The sequence below is a fragment of the Chelonia mydas genome, chromosome 22 (genome assembly GCF_015237465.2).
Source record: "Chelonia mydas isolate rCheMyd1 chromosome 22, rCheMyd1.pri.v2, whole genome shotgun sequence".
NCBI classification, from domain to species: domain Eukaryota; kingdom Metazoa; phylum Chordata; order Testudines; family Cheloniidae; genus Chelonia; species Chelonia mydas.
In genome coordinates, this window is record NC_051262.2 from 12,163,083 (window position 1) to 12,176,042 (window position 12,960).

A 12,960-nucleotide genomic window follows, 5' to 3' on the forward strand; every position below is an offset into this window, starting at 1 on the left:
TTTGGTAAGCAACAGAGCAGAACCAGCCTAATTCCACGACTCATGGACTGCCATTCTAGCCCTTCAGGAAGAGCTCAGCATCAGCCCACTTCCTGGTCTTTTCCATACAGTTTAGTACTTTAACACACTTTCACACAAGACATATAATGGAATAGAATCAAGAGCAAATTACTATTAAAACCCTTCAGTACAAAGGTATTAGAAAAGATTTCTGCTGTAGCAACACTGCAGCTTACAAAAAGCCAATTAAAGCTAGGCAATACAATGAAGCAGATTAATTTCTGGTGAGGTTGAAGTTATGGGGGAAAAAGACGCGGTAACAAAATCACAGACTATTTTAGCACAGACTCTGAAAGTGCCATTTCCCATTTGTTAGGGCCAACAGCGACAATGAATCCTTGCTTTTCTCTCTCACTCTCTTTTTTAAGTTTACTAGACTAGCGCTGTCTGCTAACAATATGGCAGGACGTGGCCACAACTGAGGCATAAGGAAAGCGTTTAGATGTAGCTGTGCCCCATCCCAAAGAAATGCCTGTGTGACCGAAGAGCAAAACCCACCTGCTCCTGTTCAGCGTCAAAGTCGTCATCCTCTGCTCCAATGATCTGAGGTGCCAGGCGGGTGGAGGGACTCCCAATACTGGATTGAGAATCCTGGGGTGTTGAGAGAGGGAAAAAAAAAAAATGCAGTGAGCAATTAATGTCTCAGGGAAGGTTTCTCTTTGGCAACTGTCTATAAGGAGATGATGACAACATTTTCATTTTCAAGCAGTCACTCTTCTGGAACTCAATCTGGTCTTTAGCAGCTCCTTGTCCCATATTTCTCCCTCAGTGGGGATGTATTAGAGCTGGCTAATGGACAGACACCTTAGGTGTGACAGATAGTACAGTATCCTGCAATATCCTGGACAAACCTTACTGAATTAAGTTTAAATAAATATTTTGGGAGTTCATTGTATTAAAAATGAAAAGGTTTATGTATAATTGAGTGGTTGTATGTAATTCCATGGTGGAGAGGGGACCATCGCTTTTCAGGATTTAAGAACAGTAGGGGTGGTTAACCAAATTCACTCAGGTTGTAACACATCCAGAGAGCTGTCACCACTTGGAGAGAAGGTCACCTATACTAGTTCAAATTGGACTCTCCAGGGACCAACAGAAAAAAGGATTTTTGTACAAAAATAGTCTGAGTTTAAAATGACCCAGGCCTTCTTTCTGATGCAGCTAATGAACAGGACCTCTGGTCCAAGGAGGGCACCAATCCTAAGGGAAGGATTGGAAGGACTTTGGCCCATGAATGAAGGGGCTTGTTCTGAGCTGAAGCTGTGATGAACTTGTGACCACAGAAAAACCCCAGTGTGGAGTTTGAAGGACATTTCACTGGTCAGAGCCCTTGGAATCAGGGGGAGATCACTGGGAAGCTGATTAGCACGTGGGTAGGTTCTTTTATTGTTTAGAATTTTTCTGTAATGCGTTTACCTTAAGAATAAAGATACCACTGAGCACTTTATAAGCAAGCACATTAACTGTGGCAATTACACAATTTACTGTCTGTGAGGAGAAAAGTAAAGCAGTCCAGCTTAGGTAGCCTGACTTTGCTGGGAGCTTAAAGTGTAAGCAGGGAGCTGTTCAGTCCGGTAATACCCCAGTCAGGAGGGAGAGAGTTGCAGGTCTCCCCCCACGCCCAAGAGAGCTGTCAGCCGAGGAGCCTGGAGCCTACAGTGAGTGCCCTTGCTGGACCACAAGGGGGAAATGCAGGTTCCTGAATTGTGACATGAGGATCTTCCCCCTCTTAAGATAAGAATGCTCACAAAAGCCACACTTAGCACGATTCAAACCCACAGTCTATGCAGCCTGTTTTTGTACTCTCTGAATGTCACCCATCAAAGCGAGACTGCCTCCAACGAGGCACACTGCGAGGTGGTATGCGCCTAGCAACTTCTTTCTGCAGATGGAGGCTTTCGACTCGCAACAGTTCCCAAACTACGGTGGTTCACGTATCGCTCTCTTAAGAAGCCTGTTGAGAGCTGAAGGAGCATCAAGCTGACATACTGCCAGGGGCGCACGCACCACAATTTGGGACCCAAGTGAGAACTAACGGGAGAGCGAGGCATACCCCTTCAGCATTCTTCCTCGGGAAAATTATTCATTCGCGTCACCAACAACTACTGCTGACCAACGTTTCTCTTTTCCCCATTCACAAGGACATCCCCGATGGTCCCAGTCACACATTGATTGAGTGTCCCAAGGCAAGAAAGCCTTCCTCCATTTAGGGTGGGGCTGAAGGAGTACAGACATACGTGACAGCTCCTGCCATTTGAGAGACAGCTGTTTTACAGCAGATTATACACTTCTGATCCTTTAATGGACCCACTTTTAAGCTCCATAAACATTTATTTGGCCAATTAAAGTTTCCTGCACAATTCTTAATTGCATTTTATTTTCTAAGGCAAAAATTCAATTTATGTTCAATTTAGACAACAGGGGGCAAAAAAAAAAAAAAAAAGATTTTAATGGACTCAATACAGAAGCAGCAGCTACGGTCACACTTTGTGTTTTGGACTCACAGTATCTTGAATCTCACTCTTCTCTGGACTCTCCTCCAGGTAAATCCGTTCCTTCAGGCCACTCCGGGGACTCTGGGAAGTAAGGAAGGGCAATTTCTGGTGAGCATCAGCAGACCCAGAAAAATAAGAACTGTAGAGTATGTTCTTGAGTAACAGTCAAATTTCACATCGCTCACATTCAGTGGACTGCTAAATAACTTTTCTTGCCTATTTCTGGCAGCTAAACCCTAAATAGACACCGATATGCACACTATCTAAAACCAGTAACTTACTATGTTTCTAGGACACATGAAAGGAACTGAGTAAATTAAGCTAATATTGACAGAATTTCTTTCATTACAAAGGCTACTACCTCAAATGGTAATTTTGCCCTGCCCAGTCCCCTTAAAATGCAGGTCTCACTGATGTTATATTGCAGTAGTTTTCAGCCTTTTTTCATTGGCAGACCTCAAACATTTCAAATGGAGGTGCGGACCCCTTTGGAAATCTTAGTCTGCATATCCTCAGGGGTCCGTGCATCACAGGTTGAAAACCACTATTATATTGCATAAAAACAAGAGGGAGTGAATGGACAATCTTGATCTTTTTTCTGGCCCCCGTTCCTTTAATTTCCAATTGCAGGTAGAAGCCCCGCCCGGCTAGACTCCTACATCAGTGCTAATAATCAAGAAAAAAAAGGGAGAGGGGCCAGGTGAGATTTTTCAAGCATCAAACAATACGATTCCCACTCTTCCCTGACACCCGCAAAATGAAAGGAAATCCATGCCACGGTTCCCTTAATGACGAAGGCCTTCCACCTAATAGGTGAAGATTTTGAAGCCTGTGAAAACAGAAGGCTATAATGGAAAGTCATTTGCTACCTTAACCATAATGGGTGTGACTACCGGTGGCAGTCATAAAAAAAACACCAGAAAAAAACAAACCAAAAAAAACAGGCCCCCTTCAAAGCTTTTCATTTCTTGGGCTCAGCTCCCTTGTAAGGGTGGGAGAACCCCATGGCTCACCATTCCCCTCTATAAATCAATTTTCAACTCTGCAAAGATTGTCTGTTTCAGGAGCTTTTGTCCAGAGTTTTTATCAAGTCTTCTTTCAACTTTACACTTCAGTGAGATTTTGTTAATATAAGCCTAAAACTGGAAACACAGACTACCTGATTATTTTGCATGGCAGTTTTCTCTCATGGATATCAAATTATTTACAAAACTATCAAAACCCCACACAACCCACTAGGACGTAGAAATCATCATACCCCCCCAATATGAAGATCAGGAAACTGACCCATAAGTTTTGTAACAGCCCCAGTCCCAATTCCCCGGTACTATCCAGGCAACACATTAATTAAGGGTTAGGTGCTAAAACACTATAGCAATGGGGTCTTATTAGTACCTAGATAGTTAGCAGACGGATTAATAAAAGAAAAGGCTCTAACTACTGGTTAATGACTGATGTGTATCGGGTAGGAGTGATGCTTTTCCTCACACTCATGGCAACTTGCCCTGTGAGGCTGTCTGAGTCATTCTAACCACAAATGGAACATTAACGTGTTCTTCCAGATACTGTAGTTTGCCTCTCATTTCTATAAGACACTGGCATTCATCTTTCTCAGCCTGGTAACAGGGAATGTGCCAGGAAAACCCAACCCTGAAAAACATGGTATTTTCCTTTCCCAGTGTCTCAGGGAAGACTGGCACTGCAAGCTTCCTCACAGCAGCGTCTTTGGTACATCCCTCAAAGCACTGTTCTAGTACTGTGCGTGTGCGAGAGAGAGAGAGAGAACATATGCATAACACACAGAGGACAAAGCTGTCAACCTAAAACCTATGTTGGGAAAAACAAACCCAAAGGGACAAAGGTGGAGCTTCTGAGCTACCCTATACTCACATCAGCAATGTCACTGTTTGGCCGGGAGCCATCACCACTGCTGTAGTCTATTTTGCTCAGCCCATCCCCACTCTCTGCTTCTACTTCACTGATCTGCAGTGACTCCGTCACAGATCTGGAGGACAAAACTCCATCCTAAGAAAGAGAAAATATATTAAGAGACTGCCCAAAGCAGGGCAATGAGGTGAAAACCAGATGTTTAAGGAGTAGAACACTTATGATGACAAAGCCCTGGCTGGGATGATTTAGTTGGGGTTGGTTCTTGCTTTGAGCAGGGGGTTGGACTAGATGACCTCCTGAGGTCTCTTCCAACCCTAATCTTCTATGATTTTATGCCTCTATGATTAGCTCAAATTAGTTCAAAATTTTACCTCATCTGCTTGATCCATAAAACTCCAGTTTAAAGTGGCGGGGGATGCTTTTCTAAGAAACAACATCAAGAGCAGAGAGTGTTCATGTACAGCCTTACAACATGCAAGGGGGAAAAATTGGCTTCTACCGGTCAACAGCCAATGGGGAAAAATCCCTTCAGTAAAGACACTATTTTAGAGCTTCAAGTAATTTAGTCTTAACTGTAAGGATATAAGAACATAACATAACATAACAGCCATACTGGGTTAGACCAAAGGTCCACCGAGCCCAGTATCTTGTCTTTCAACTGTGGCCAACGCCAGGTGCCCCAGAGGGAAATGAACAGAGCAGATAATGATCAAGTGATCCATCCCCTGTCGCCCACTCCCAGCTTCTAGCAAACAGAGGCTAGTGACACCATCCCTGTCCATTCTGGTTAATAGCCACTGATGGACCTATTCTCCATGAACTTATCTAGTTCTTTTTTGAACCCTGTTATAGTCTATAGGATACATTTTACAGATTTCATTTCACTTTTACTTAAGATACAGAAACAAATTAGAGATCAAATCACTAACATACAATTATATCTTATTGCTCTAAACACAGCCTCCTTCAATCTCCTAGGACTCAGAGGAGCTGTGCATTATAACTTCTGATTAAATACAGTAATATTCACCATATACAGAACCTGTAAGTTATCAACTTTGTGAGCCTAATTGCAAATTTAAAAAAGCAGTCACTTATGCCTGCATCTTGACAGCTACGGAAAGTAGGCGGTGGCAAGTCTGCTTGTGGAAATTGGCAAGAACATGGGAGGGAACACCCTGCTCCCACACACATACAGCTGTCCCTATAGCACATCCAGCTGGAGCTGACCGATAGGATTCTCAACACTCCCATTACCTGAGTAGAGCCTGTGGCTTTGGACAGCTGCTCTTGCAGCTGAGGGATGTGCTTCTTAGTTTCCTGTATCTCCTTAAGCAGTCGCGGGGTGGGTGTTCGGCTGTAATCTTCTTGCAAGGACTGAAAAGTTTAATGAGTATTTGGTGAGCTATCCCTGCAACACTGAGGCCTAGAGCTGCAGTCACTGACTCATCTTCACACCAGCGACATGCCTATGAAATACTAATTACAAATGCCATTAAATGGAATTATTTGTACACCCATTGCTGTTGCAACTGGGTGCTGCAGCACCTCTATTAATACAGAGCTCCTCCCTCTTCTCCCTGACCTAACTAAGAAAAAATTCCCAGTCATAGCCATATGCAGACAGACATATTCACATAGTTGCTCAACTAAAGAGATACCTCTGGCTATGGTAGAAGGTGTCAGCAAATTCGGAGCTTAATCCTGAGAAGTGCTGCGCACCCATAACTCCTGTTTTCTCCAACAGGACTCTCAGATGCTCGCATCTCTCAGGATTAGACCAGAGGGGATGGGATGCACATAGATGCCTCCCAAAGAGAAGACTTCCTCCACTCGTAAGCATTTAACTGTCAAGCATGAGCACCCTGACAGGTCTCCGCTGTTGCGAGATAGAGGCACTCTCTTAGGCAGTCACGTTACAGACTACATGGAAATTGATCAAGACCGTACTAATGAAAGATTCAATAGCTGGTCTCTATTTTCTTCAACTCTTCCCTCTGCAGCCCCAGCCCTCTTGTACCTGCAGCCGCTCCTGCTCTTTCTGCAGCATCTTTCTCAGAATCTCCACTTTCTGGTTGTGAACAATATTGTTCTCCTCCTGGGAAAAATGAAGAGAGGTTAATGAACTTGGAAAGGAAAATATGGAGATGCTCACTCACTCCCCATCTTAAATATAGGGTCTCTACAAACCCTTCCAAATTGGTTCATAAGTTTCCTCAGATCACTATCCTACAGTGACTGTGTATACCCGCCTCTCTATCTGAACATAGCTGCCACAACTCTTTCTTAAAAATGATTCACCCAAACCAGTTACTCATTTTCTCATCCCTAAATGCTTGTGTTTCTTGCAATTGGATGCTAATAAATGTTATGGAATGGCGGCCATGGCTAAAGCCAGCCATAGTGCAAACGTCCATCATGCAATTTTCTTAGCAAATCTCTAAGTGGTCGGCAGTGCCTCCCTTCTATTCCAGCCCTGCTCTCTCCACATAGACATGATGCTTAGCTGAATGGTAGTTTGGCCATTGGCAAGCGTCCACTATGAACACAAATTCCATCTGATCAAGAATGGAAAACAGGTCTCCCGAGACTGGACATTAGCATATTTTCCCATTTCACAACCAACCCTGCTCCCAAGGGCCCTTTGAATCTTACCTCCATCAGCACTGGGCTAGTAATCCTCTCTGTGTTTCCAGATGTGCCAGGCGAATGGGGAGATGTCATGATGGGAGACATATGCCCAAATGCTGCTGGATCCACTTCAGAATCAGCTAATGGAATCTGGGACGACCCTGGTGGGCGCCCCTGCACAGTGAGAGCTACATAGGAACCCGCTGTGCAGAGAAAGAACAATTCGCATTTCACATACATTTACATTAGACTATTCATGGCCCTTTCTGTCCCCGAGACAAGTAGCAGACTACACTTCATCTGTTAATCTGTCAAATGGTGTTTACTCACACCAAAGAGCCTGAAAAAGCTGTTCGCTCCACTCCAGAGATTGCTTTTAAACTTCAGGTAGCCAAAATCTATCAACATCAGTTAAGCAGTGACAAAATACTTTTTTTAGTCTGCTAGACAAATCTGTGTTTAGGATATATGTCTGTAGTCACCAAAAGAATTAACATAGGCTACTTTGGGAAGAACTAGTAACATCTGTTTCCTGCATGAAGGAACCAGCCCAAACTCCACTATCCCTTTATGACAATCTACAGGAGATACAGCTTGAATGACAACTATTAGTCACATACAAAGGCACTGACATTTGAAAGGCAAAACAAGGGGAGATGCAGGAGATGGGTTGTGGTGGGGGGTAATTTCAGCCATTGGACAATGGTAGAAAAGAGAGCAAAATTCTCTATCAGCTGACATATGATTAAACCTTTCCCTGCCCTTCAAAGAGATTTTGAACTCCACTTTACTATTTCTACTTTGAACGTACCCAGCACTATCAGACAGGTGGAATAATGGTCAACAGCACAGCTAGACTCCACTATTAACTGCCTGATGGCTAAATTGGTAGTCTGACCTCTTAAACAGTCATCCCTTTAATGGTTTCAAGGAGTACACTGAAAATAAGCAATAGCCTGCATTAACTTACACTTTATCAGCTTCACCACATCCCCATGGTTTGAGTTTGTTACAAGAGTCCCATTCACCTGGGGGGGGGGGGGAGAGAAGAGGAAGAGCATTAAACTCTTTGGTCTCTGACCTTGGAGAAACTGCTCTGTCGTGTCTCAACACAAACTCGGAGAGAAACAACTAGACCCATGTTTGCTCTCACTTTCTTCATGCCCTTTAATGTACTAACAGGCTACTCCCACCTTTGGATGTCATGCTACAGAGAAAATCTGATAAGCCCTCCTTCTCCCTGTAAACATGTTAAAAATGCAGTGTTGGTTTGAAAGGAGAAATACGATGCTTCCCCTATGCTGATGAATCTCTTACACAAGGAAGCAGAGGCCCAGTGCACTAGAGCAAATCTTGGTGAAGAAAATAGCAGGGAAGCAGAGTTTAAAAAAAAAAAAAAAAAAAAATCTAGCCTTGGCTCATTTAACTCACTAGTTAATTCACTGGGGTTGAAATTCGAGCTGGACCAGAGTCAGTGGGAGTTTTGCCATTGACTTCAATGGAGGTAGGATTTTTGCACTGGTTCCCTAGAGGATTTCACAGCCAAATACCTAGGTTTCTTATTTGTTTGTGACCAAAAGGAAGCCTGGATTTAGAATACAGGGGGGAAATCAAAAAGTGTGTTCCAATTTACAGCTAAGTATCATTGGCTCTCCCTCTCCCACTCGCCACATTTACTGGCCTTTCTGTGTACGTGAAATCTGAACCATTTGAGGTACATAAGCTTGCAGGGGACATTCTGAAATGAGACAGTAATCTCCATTAGAAAATTAGCATCTGCCAACAGACATAACACGGTTACTGGTTAGTATCCAAATAGGACAATAGATTTCTCAGATCTAGAATATGGTAGTAACTGCTATTAACTTTTGACAAATGCAGATATTTTAATGGGGACTCCTGAACTGCACATTTCTCTAATGCACATGATCCATTTAACTGATTACACTAAGCACCCTTACCTTGATGATACGATCACCTGTCTGCACTCCAGCCCGCATAGCTGCTCCATCTAGAGAAGGAGAGAATTAGTTATTTACAATTATATCCAGTAATTTTCCATTTCAGTGACGAGAGAAACATCATCCTCTTTCTAACCCTGTACAAAAACCATTCCTCTCATACATGCCCTCACCCCCCCTCCACTCCCCCAGAACCCAGGTATCCACAGATTACAATCTCATGAGTCTCCAGATTCCAGGAGTTATGGTTTCACATTGCAGGTGACACATCATTATCACAATCCCACAACGTTATAAACACAGACCTCATTTATTTCCTGGCCTGCACAGGATATGAAACTGCTTCTGATTAGTTCAGACACTGGAGAGGGGAGGCCCCATGCAGTGCAGCAATGCAATGCTACCCTTGTCCTCATGCATCTGATCATCCATCTGTGATGACTACAGCTCCCTGCCCTGGAGGATTACTTTTAGACTCTTCTCCCTACCCCTCTCATGCTCCTCTGCCCTAGACAGAAGCCCTGTGGACTACTGTCTGCTAGCATATTTAGCAAGTTAGCTTACCTTCTTTGACTGACTGCACAAAGACTGGATTGTCTCCACTAACTGTCAGCCCAAATCCATTTTCATCCCGCTGGATAATAACACAACGCTGAACGAGACCTGCACAAGTAAGGTGAGGAAAGGGGAGAAAAGAGAGAGGGGAAAAATACAAAAAAAAGACACAAGGTAGGCATCAGTCCACAAACTTATCCTGCTAGAACACCGCAAAACACTGAGTGAAATCTGTGCTAGAAGAAACAAATAGGGCATCAGTCCAGAAACAAAACAGATATGTATGTCAAGACAGGTCAAGCTCACTGAATTGGTTACACGACAGAGATCTATAGCAGAGATGCAGACAGCTCTGGCACATCAGACGAGACTGGAGGTAAAAGCAACCTTTAAGAAAAGCAACCATGAACACGAATCATTGTGCACAATTGCCCTCTTCCTACCCCAATGATTCCCTGTACACCACCTGTATCTGCCATAATTCTCTAGGCACCTGACAGACAAAGAGTACCAAATAATATATTTACATATGACCAAATTAACACAGACACAGACACAGATAGCTCAAACTAAAGTCAGCAGACTGTGCTGTAAACTTTTACAAATCAAAACAAGTCTTCATAGAAACATAGGGCAGGCAGGAACCTTCAAGGGGTCATCTAATCCCTCCCTCCATGCTAACGCAGGAGCAAGCAAACCTAGAGCAGTGGTTTTCAACCTGGGGTCTGCAGACCCCTGTGTGTCCGCAGACTAGGTCTAAAATTTCCAAAGGGGTCTGCACTTCCATTCAACATTTTTAGGGGGTCTGCAAATGAAAACAGGTTGAAAGCCACTGACAAGTGTTTGTCCAACAAGTTCTAAAAAACCTGAAAATGATGGAGATTCCACAACTTCCCTTGGTAGCCTATTCCAGAATTTAACTGTCCTTCTAATTATAATATGTTTTTTCTAATGTCTAACCTAAACCTCCCTTGACGCAGACTAAGGCCATCACCTCTTGTCCTACCTTCTTCACTGGATGTAGAGAACAATTGGTCACCGTCATCTTTGTAACAGCCCTCAACATTTTTGAAGACTTATCAGGTTCCCCCCTTCAGTCTTCCTTTCTCAAGACTCAACGGGCTCAGTTCTGTTTTGTTTCTAACTTTTCCTCACAGATCAGGTTTTCTAAACCTTTTATCATTTTTGTTGCTCTCCTCTGGACTCTCTCCCATTTGTCCACATATTTTCTAAAGCATGGCGCCTAGAACTGGACATAGTACTCCAGCTGAGGCCTCACCAGTGCCGAGCAGAGTGTGACAATTACCTCCCATGTCTTACATACAACAGGTCCCTTAATACACTCCAGAATATTGGCCCTTTTTGCTAATTGTTGACTCATTCAATTTGTGATCCACTATAACCCCCAGATCCTTTTCAGCAGTACTACCACTCACACAATCAGGTATTCCCCATTTTTCTCTCCGAAGGGAAGTACTTTGCACTTGTCTTTATTAAGTTACATCTTGCTGATTTCAGATCAATTCTCCAATTTGTCAAGGTCTTTTTGAATTTTAATCTTGTTCTCCAAAGTGCATGTAACCCCATTTGCAAACCCCACTCCACTGTCTGAATAATTCATGAAAATACTGAATAGTACCAGACCCGACTCCTGCAGGACCCCACTAGATACACTCTACCAGTTTGACAGCAAAAGTATGGTCTTTCAACCAGTTGTGCATCCACTTTACAGTAATTTCATCTAGACCACATCTCCTTACTTTGCTTATGAGAAGGTGGGACTGTGTGAAAAGCCTTACTAAAAATCAAGATATATCATGTCTACTGCTTCCCCCCCATCCACTAGGCCAGCAACCCTGTCAAAGAAAGAATTAGGCTGGCTTGGCATGATTTGTTCTTGACAAATCCATCATGGCTACTCCTTATAACCTTATTATCCTCCATTTACAAACTGATTATTTAGTAATTTGTTCCAGTATCTTTCCAGGCATCAAAAGTTAGGCTGACCGTCTATAATTCTCCAGGTTCTCTTTGTTCCCCTTTTTAAATATAGGTACTATGTTTGCCATTCTCCAGTCCTTTGGGACCTCACACATCCTCCCTGAATTCTCAAAGATAATTACTAACCGTTCTGACATTGCTTCACCTAGTTCCTTAGGTACTCTAGCATGAACTTCATCAGGTCATGCCCATTTAAATACATTTTAGTAATCTAAATATCCTTTATCCTGTTCTTTCCTTGTTTCATGCCTCTCTGCAAACCAACTACCCTACCTCTGGAGCTGAAGAATCCCATGGGGTTATTCAACAGGGCAGAGACAGGGCAATAGCAGTAAAGACATGAGCCATGTCTATTTTGGCCTGCCAGCACTCGGAAACTAGTAATATCCCATTTCCCATTGAGTGGCAGTGATCCCGTGATCAAAGCAAAGGGCCAAAAGCTAGGAAATTCTAATCTCTGCTCTTCCTTCAATTTGCCGCGAGACCTAGGGCAAGTCACCTACTTGTGGTGTGGCTTAATGTCTAAATCGGCAGAGTGGGGATATAAATACTGCTGCCGAGATTAATTTGTTTATGTTTGTACAGCATTTTTTTGGAGTTAAAGTGCTATGGACGTCTAGTGTTCTCTTGGAAATGGAATGAAGAAAAACCAGATACTTCTTTCACAGGTGAGAGGGAAGCGGCCCATTCATCCCTAGTTTTCTCTGCTCTGAGTACCAATTCTTGCTAATTGTGGTGAGAGTCTCCAATAAGGACACCTGCCCACTGAGAACCCAAACTCATTTTATATACTCCACTGACCAACTTTAGATTACTAAAGAGATGACCTTCATCCAATTTGTGAGCTTGCAGTCAAAGGTTCCATATCCCTCCCATAGCCAATCCTCTGAGCTATGCACCACCCTTATTAGTTAATATATAACTAATAAACAACAACAAGCAGCTCTTTGTATTAGACTACATAGTCTTTGTGGTGGAAAGTGCGTTTCCCTGAATGTTCGTACATTGAATAGCACAATAGGGCCCTACTCTGATGGGGGACTTTAGCACTTAGTGTCATACAAATAATCTTTAAAGCATTTTACACTCCACCAGTTAACAAAACAAGGGACCATCCTTATTTCCAAACATTCATTCTACTTGTTCATTTACGCAGCGACACCAGGCAAAACTCTTCTGCTACAGGGAGCCAGTGGGGGAGATGGGAGTTTCTTTTCCAGCATCATTCAGTGTCCTAAGGTTGTGGATATTTCTTGTGGGGAGGGAAGAAAGGAAGGAATAAATAGGGCGATGAAATTATCATCCCAGTAGGAATTTTGTTGGAAAGGATGAGTGGTAGTAGGGTGTGAAGGAAACCTTGGACCCAA

The 12,960-nt window shown here is 43.2% G+C and overlaps 1 protein-coding gene across 5 annotated transcripts in view; it reads right to left on the bottom strand.

Annotated features, from left to right (window-relative positions):
- Positions 1-12,960, bottom strand: part of ARHGEF12 (Rho guanine nucleotide exchange factor 12) — a 103,105-nt gene that overhangs the window by 39,657 nt on the left and 50,488 nt on the right. For all 5 annotated transcript variants that reach the window (XM_037882415.2, XM_037882414.2, XM_037882416.2 and 2 more), the window contains 9 exons: positions 9,602-9,700; positions 9,038-9,087; positions 8,047-8,104; positions 7,101-7,279; positions 6,466-6,543; positions 5,703-5,822; positions 4,446-4,580; positions 2,565-2,636; positions 559-651 (listed from right to left, as the gene is read on the bottom strand). In XM_037882415.2, the coding sequence (XP_037738343.1) occupies positions 559-651; positions 2,565-2,636; positions 4,446-4,580; positions 5,703-5,822; positions 6,466-6,543; positions 7,101-7,279; positions 8,047-8,104; positions 9,038-9,087; positions 9,602-9,700 (884 nt within the window). The remainder of the gene's footprint in view (positions 1-558; positions 652-2,564; positions 2,637-4,445; positions 4,581-5,702; positions 5,823-6,465; positions 6,544-7,100; positions 7,280-8,046; positions 8,105-9,037; positions 9,088-9,601; positions 9,701-12,960) is intronic.